Source organism: Dipteris shenzhenensis, chromosome 1 (genome assembly GCF_047967505.1).
Source record: "Dipteris shenzhenensis isolate YYH24624 ecotype China chromosome 1, Dip_SZ_1.0, whole genome shotgun sequence".
Classification (NCBI taxonomy): domain Eukaryota; kingdom Viridiplantae; phylum Streptophyta; class Polypodiopsida; order Gleicheniales; family Dipteridaceae; genus Dipteris; species Dipteris shenzhenensis.
In genome coordinates, this window is record NC_141596.1 from 70,149,042 (window position 1) to 70,157,165 (window position 8,124).

An 8,124-nucleotide genomic window follows, 5' to 3' on the forward strand; every position below is an offset into this window, starting at 1 on the left:
GCCCCAAAACCTTACTCAAAATGATTCGAAACACCCGAAACCTGCTGTAGATAAGTCGACTGGTAGAAGGAGGTGCTGCAGCAGACAGAAACAGCAAAAAGAGCAGTCACCTTTCCAAGAGAAAGCCCCGGGAGTGCACGAAAGTAGGTGTCTAGGACTGAAGCAAGGAGAAGATGCTGTCACAGGTAAAAAACAGGTTCAAAACAGGCTGCCTTTTCTGAGACATGCCTTGGAGCTGCACCCCAAGGCCCTAGGAACAGTCGCCTATTTGGGAGAAGCCTCCACGAGCGCTTCTTGGGTCGAAAACAGGCTGCCATTGAAACCGGCCTTCGATAAACAAACGGGCAGTTATCTTCTTCTACTCATAAATGGCCACAATGCAAGCTTCAGTCACTTCAATCACTTAGCACGACTTAGAAACAAGCTTCAACAACAACAAAGGTGAGGCTAGAATGCCCCTGCTCAATGAAAATAGTACACAATGCACCCACTGGCCCCAAATGCCTTGGCGCCCCTTACGGTATTTATTTGATGCTTCTGAATGGAAATGCTTTACAACAGGGGTTCAGCCCTGCACTGCTCCTCTCTGCAAATTCTCTACTTGTCTTCAAGGCATCTAATCCAAGTGCACCACTAGAATTCCCACTGGCAAGGCATACTCAGGCTTCACTTCTGATCTGACCCAACTTAGAGGCATTCATGCATTCAAACCACTGGCAAACTGAGCTCAAGGCATCCTCAAGGCTATCACATGCATCCACACTGTCCTTCGGCCTTCCACAGGATCACCCTTGCCTCCGGGTGCTTGCTAGAACTTGTAGGAGTCCGGAAAGAACTGCAAACAACACGCATGCATTGCAAAAAGCTGCAAAGCAAGAAAGAACAAGGAGAAACAGAACTTGGAACCAACTCCTGCTATCTTTGGCAGAGGGGCGAGCTCCTTCCTCGCACCTATCCTCTGTCCACGCTCCCCGCAGGGTGCAGGTGTCTTCCAGCAATCAGGAGAAGAGAGAAATGAAGGTAGAGAGCGGAGGGTGAACAAGAAAGAGCTGTAGAGGAAAGATGGTCCATAGATTTGTCCCGAAATGATTGCCTCGGGATCTGTGCCTGAGTCCTTCTAAGAGAGGGTGCCAGAAGCAACAGGGAAAGTTCCTCCTGCAGCCTGTACTGGTCTAGAATAGCTCCAGAAGCCACCACGTAGCCAGAAACACGTGCAGAAAGGTCCAACTAAGCAAAAGACAACCCTGGGCACCTGTTGGGAGGCAGCTGCACACGCCCGTACGGATGTCCGTACAGCCCGTACGGATGCCTATACAATCCATACGAAAATTTTTGAAAAGTTCAAAAAATGACTTCTAGCACTTCCTAGAAGTGCGTACTAGCCTAGGAACAGCCAAAACAGGCTTAAAACGGCTGAAACAGGCTTGAAACAGCTCAACGAGCTCAAAAACTGCACAAGAACAAATGAAGACGTCGAACACCTGTGGGAGAGTGAGGGGAGAGAGATGGAAGATGGGGGAAGGGCATGCATACACATGCATGACAACTGGCACCTCCTCCTTGCCATTTGTCCCTTCATTAAAGTCCTAACCCCCATACCAAGGACAACGTTGGTTGTCCTTGGGCCCAACTTTTAGACCCCTCTTTTAAAGCCTTTGCCTTGCTCCTAGGACCTAGTGGTGCACCTAGACTTTAGTCCTAGGAACTTCTAGGAAGTGTGCACATCCTCTAGCCAGTCCCTCACGACCAAACCATTACAACACTTAACCATGGTTAACCTTGGGTTAAGCATAGGTTGAGTTACGAAGATACTTTACATCACTTTTCACGTCCTCATGACAACTATAAACGACCTAAGACAGCGACCCCCAGCGATAAAAGACCAAGTTTTTGCAACAAAAGTGTTCTCGAAGGGTGGAGAGCGTGACGGGAGAGAGGGGAAGTGAAGGAGACGCTGAGGTAGGTTGGAGGTAGGTCTCGAACCTGCTATGATACCATGTTAGAAATAAGGTTTCAAAGGGGAAAGCAAGAGAGCACACGAATTAAATTCATGTATTGCATAATGAGAAAATGATTCAATACAATGACTCATATAGGTTAGGGTTACGAAACCTTAACCCTAACGAAGTGGGTCAGTATGATAGAACTGGTGAGGTTATGGGTAACAGTTTAATGAGTGTCATCCTGATGGGTTGAGCTAGAGCTATAGTGGGTCTTGATAATGGAGCTTAGAAAATTAGGGTTGGAGACAAACCCTAAAATGACCAAAACACAAAAACTCACATAAACTTCTAGACTGACACCTAAAACTCTGTATATCCAACACAGCTTGTCTAGGTAAGCTGGTAGGACTGGGTTGAGTGCCCAAACTGGGCCCCAAGCAGTGTGCCCCAAGCAGTGTGGGTCAACCAATCAACCCAACCCAACCAAGTTCGGGTGAGCCGACCTGGCATAATGGCCTCGATCATTGAAAGTGGCATGCAAAGCAAGGTTGTGGAGATGAGTTTGACATCGCAGAGACTATGGATGCTGTGTGTACCAGAGTTCATTGTTTGAGGTTCTTGTATGTGATGTGGTCATTGGAGGATACATGTCGACACAGATCATTACACCCCACTGGAACTCAGTTTAGACTGGCATGGGAAATCATAGCTGAGGACATCTCATTTGCTGTTTGAGGAGGTGTGGTCCGAGGATCCAAGCAATTTGGTGCTCTCTCGGAGGTGAGTCCAATAGGCGTGCTGTTGAGGGTCCATGGTTGCATCTTCATTGGCGTGCTTCTTCAGCGAGCAAATGAAAAACCTGGTAAGAACCGGGCTGTGGCTGGAAAGGCCACATCATATGCCTGTGATGGTCTTTTCTCAAGATCCCATTGAGGTTGTTCCTTTCCCAAAGGGATTAGCAAGTGGCTAGAGTGACAACACAACATGGGAACTCCATGAAATTTTCTCTAGATCCGATCCACTTCCCCCTGCTCCCGCCGCCGTTTTGAAATAGACTCCTATTAACTATGAAAGAAACAGCCCAGGGAAGAAACTCAAGACGTAGATACTTCATACATAGCGTGAAAAACACATGGTTATATACCACTCAAAAAGTATGAGAAAATGAAAACCTGATAAGAACCAGGATTGTGGTTGGAAACGCCACATCATATGCTTGTGATGGTCTTAGAAAAGAAAGGACAGCGCCTTCACTCTCTCAAAAATCATCCTGCAGACCTAGAAGATCCCTACTTTCTCGACCAAACAACTATCGGGGTCTGTACAATACCTGTCCAAATATTGGCCGTGGTATGAGATTGGTGGACTTTGGTGCCACCAATAGCCTATGTCCATCTAGATTCCATATATGCTACCCAGTGATGCTCGCCATAATCTCCTAGCAAGTGTTGACTGATATATGTGCAGATTTATATTGGCATCTTTCCATGAATAGAAAGCAAGACAAAGAGAGTGGCATTTCTATTCTTGAGGGATTTTGAGACTCAAATTTGAAGGTACTACCACTGAATAACCTCTATGCATTATGCATGTAACATAAATCTCTAGAAGCTGCGAGCCTGATGCAACGGTCCAAGATTCTCATAGGCATGAATATGCACAAAGAAAAATAGCTAGAAGAGAGCCAATGTTGCTGTGAGGGAAAAGAAGAGGGTAAAAGACGGCTATACCAGCACCCTTGCATGAGGAAAGTACCCATAACCACTGATAGGCGGAAGGGAGGAGAAGAACGAGAAGGAATCGGGAAGTGGGCAGCAATAAGCCTGCATGAACTGAGTGCTGCCCCCATGGTTGGTGGATAGGAAGGGTAAGGGTGTGAGATGATTTTATTGCAAGCAGAGTTACTGAGCATTGGCAAACATAGTTTAATTCTTCTCTATCCGAGCCTTGTAGGACCATTGTGACCCGAGAGATTTGAAGCTCAATCTTGACAAAACCAAGGTTATTATCTTCAACAACTTTGTAACCATTCATACACATGGAGATCTCCACGTACTGCAGTGACCAGTCGAGATGAAACTACATTATGTAAGGCTTGGCTTCTTCATGACGACCACACCCAAGATAGGCTCACCAGAAACACATTTTTTCTCCATTTTGTCCACCTGGAGGAAGGATAGCCTCCTTCCACCGCCTCCAACCTACCTCCTTCCCATCTATGCATACGTATTCTCAAATTTTCCATACTATATCTCTTTTATCCTCATTTTAAAGCTATCTTGCTTCCCTGTCCCTCTTCCCCCCTCAACCATTAAAGCTCTTTTTGTGAGTAGAAGGTTCACCTAGGTTTTGGTTGAAGTCCCAAAGGCAGTTTTTTATTCACAATCCCAAAGACTATGCATGAAGCAACATGCCTCTCTTGCGAGAATGGAGTGCTGGTACTTTCAGGCACAATTCCACAAATCTTATGTGCCACTTAAGCTAGCCAAAGTTTGAGCAACTAGGCATCATGGACTTATGCATCATTCATAGTAAACCTTTCTTTCTGTATCAAACCATGTGCGTAGACTTTGGAGCATCACCTTGATGCTCCTTTCAGATCATGACAGACCTACATAGAATTGAGCCAGTAGACTCCCTAAGCTAGTGTTGTCTTCCTCCGTCCAACTTGGCCAAGACCAATGTGAGGGGAGCTAGTATGCATGGGTCATAGAGTGGTTGACAAGGCTGAATCTATACATGGAGAGAGCACCCCTGCTATTCCAGCATAATTTGTATGCCTTGAGCCTATCTAGATAAGAGAGAATACGATCATTAGATTAGATCTGTTGTAGCTACAAGCATCATGGTCTTGGACCCAGCTGGCTACGCTTTTGATGAACCATCAGCTCCAAAGGATCACTTTCTTCGCATCAGATATCATTTTAGACCATGATGTCTTTGGATACATTTGTCACATGCATTGAGATGACCTTGCGTCAGCTTAGAGTTTCATCACATAGTCTACGCATCAAGAAAAATTGGGTAGTTTTCTCTCTAGATCAAAGGATATGCCCGGTTTATGTCTCTAAAGGATATGGAGACCAAGGACCATTAGACCCTGAGCCCTAACCATGAGGTTAGATGGCTGTTCCCTTGCCTCTGGCATTTACTAACTCGTCTCCCTTTATCAGATATACCTATAAGAAATGCCTAGCCCTTTCCCTTTGGGGATGAGGACATACACAGAGCGCTTGTTGATCACACACTATGCCAATGCGGATGCCAATCATAGACCCTTCACCTCTTTCTATCAGAAGGAAAACTTGGGAGGGCTTTATTTTGCGACATATAATGGAACACGTGGCATGGGAAAGTGCATGCAGAAACAAGCATACCAAAAGGTAAAAAATAATCTGTCTTTTAGAACCTGGGTTGCTGATATGGCTAACTTAAATCAGCGATTCTGAAAAGCTCTTGGTCAAGGCACATACCTTTGTTTTAAGCTAAAAGTAAGCACCAAATGATTATAGGCAGGCTAAGAAAGAGGCATCCTACAAATCAATAAAACGTAATGTTAGAGAGCAAGAGCAGAAAGAAACAGGAGAAGGGTGGGGAGAGAATTGGCAAGGAGCTATGGGGAATGGGAGGCGTCTATCTAGAGGAAGGGGAGGAACAGCTTGCTCGGTGTCATTAACCTGCTTGGGATTTTTGGGGGCAGAGGGATTACTAGATGGAAGAGTGGAGTAGGAAGGCGTGTAGAGCTCCTAGGCAGAGTATTCTGAAAATGATATTTTTTGTTCATTCCTGTTCTTCAGCAGGATCACTTAGCTCAGTGATGTAGGAAAAGACTGAACACCTAAGCAAAATAAGCTGAGTAGGATAAAGCTGTCTCCTTCCCATCATTGCAATGGATCCTATGTTTCAATTGCAGAACTGAAATCGTTACAGTTCTCTTTTGGTTTTCAGAAGGCAAACGATGAAGTCAGTTTCAGAGAAGATTTCTGGGAAGGCTTTTGTTTTCTCCAGCACACTGGCTGCCATGCCTTGCATTTCTCTCATTTTCGCATGCAGATGTATGTGGCTTGTTCTTTGCATCTTTGAAGTTGTTGATGTGTGCCTTCCAATTATTTAGAATTTGGCATCTAGGCTCTGTTTCTGCAACTTGAGAGTCAATAAAGTACCCTTAGACTCGTATCAAGTACTGTTTATACGCTCCCTGATATATCAAAGAATTCTTCAAAGGATCAACGTGTTTGTACTTGGCATGTGATTATTGTTAATAGAGGACCTCAGGCCTTTGAGTTTTGTTTGACAGGACCTAGCGACCTTATTGATGAAGTAACGGGGGGCTTGAAGCTTCTTTGAAATCTACCATACCAGCATTATTCATTTTGAAACTAGAAGGATCATTTTGGAAAGTGAACGTGTTTTGTTTTCTTCAACCAAAGTAACTCTATTTTTATGGAATCTCAAGTGGAATATGCCTTCCTTCAAAACGGGTTCTTCTGAATTCGAAAATGGCAGAGGGGCAGATAGGAAACCTACTGTTTGCACTTGGATAACTTTTGTATCCACTACTTTTTAACAGCCCTTTTTTCAATATGCCACATCATACAAAGAAAACAAAATCAACTATTGGGAGTAAAGATGTGAACTCTACAAGTTTTTGAAGTATATGTATATCTTGGCGGTGAATTGTTGAAACTTATAGTTTGCACTCGGTGTAATAAGGTTTTCTAGCATTGTGTCACATATGCGCACACATAATCTACATTGTGCACTTATTTCATGGAACATACTATTCTCTCCATTTAATGGATCATGCCTATTATTTGTCTTAGGTAATCCTGTGATAAATTCCATAGGAATGTTTTCTCATTTAGCTTTGGGAAACTGTAGAGGATGCACATGCCTCCATTCTTCCGCCTTATTAATTTGGCATTGTTGACATTTAACCACATAGCCCAACATACACATATATATAATAAAAGCTCCGCTTAACCAAATCATAGGTCTTGTGTATATAGGGTGACTTGCATTAGGGATGTGATGACATGCATACAAAATCTCTATTTAGGTCATCCTTATTCAGTCTACATACTTTTCCCTTAATCCATTTTGAGTAGTAAACCGATCTCTAACCTCACTCTCAATGGTAACATTCTCACTAAATTAAGAAACCTTATCTGCTCCAGAGCCACCTTTCTAGACTAGCTATCAAAATTTGAGTGAAATACCTATCGTTCTTGCATATGCTTGTTAGAGAATGATAGAAATTAGTTTCTATCTCAACAAAGCTTAGCACATTTACTTCTCCAATCTTGCTCAAAGCATGCACTACTTGATTTCGACTACCTTTATGATATTTAATTTGAAAATCAAACTCTTGCAATGACTCTGCCTTTCTTTGTTCCTCTCAAGCCGGGTTGATTACAAAAATGCTTAAGGGGTCCATGATTAACCATAACATCAAAAGTTGAGCCATATACTTTCATACTTTCACGGATGTATCACCACACAGTTATTTTTCTTGTGTAACATTCTAGTTGAGCATCATTCAACTTCTTACTTTTGAAGGCAACAATCCTCTTGTTTTGGAATAGGTTTACGCCTATTGCAAAATCATTCGTATCCATTTCACAAATGGCTTCTTAGGATTTACAATGGCTAGCGTCGTATAACAATAGCTTAATGTTTCAAAGTCTTGAAATTACCATCCAAATATTTATCCAACTTAACTTATAGGCTTGTTGCTCTTCTTTGTCACTCCTCAAGAGGTTTGGTCGATGGGAGTGCTATTTGAGCATAATCTCAAATTTGAGTTTGAAAAAAAATCGTAAAACTTGAGAAAGCTTGAACTTGTCTAACCATCCTCAAATAGTCCATTTCAATAGATTCCTAACCTTGCTACAATTGCCAATGGGTTCTTAGCTTTGTGGCTGAGGTGGGGTGTGTGTGTGTACGCGCGAATGTGCGTGACTTCAACCCTTGGTGGTGCCGCATGAAAATAGGACTTGGCCTTGTTTATACAGATTCCATCAATAGAGAGCATATGGCCAAGATACAAGATCTCACGCTTCAAAAATCATATTTAGACTCTTTAGCATATAGCATCTCTCACCTCAGAATATCTTGAACAATCAATATTTTACTATAAACTGCAGTATCATCTAAGAACACTATCATAAACTTCCACAAA

At 43.1% G+C, this 8,124-nt stretch overlaps 1 protein-coding gene across 2 annotated transcripts in view; it reads left to right on the forward strand.

Annotated features, from left to right (window-relative positions):
- The window catches only part of LOC147906301 (Peptidyl-tRNA hydrolase II (PTH2) family protein), a 40,593-nt gene extending 33,986 nt beyond the window's left edge, over nucleotides 1–6,607 (forward strand). Inside the window, exon 6 of one of the 2 annotated variants that reach the window (XM_087384191.1) lies at nucleotides 6,241–6,607. In XM_087384191.1, the coding sequence (XP_087240317.1) occupies nucleotides 6,241–6,290 (50 nt within the window). In that variant the 3' untranslated portion in view covers nucleotides 6,291–6,607. The remainder of the gene's footprint in view (nucleotides 1–6,240) is intronic. The other variant, XM_087384184.1, reaches the window with a different exon arrangement.
- Nucleotides 6,608–8,124: the final 1,517 nt, after the last annotated feature.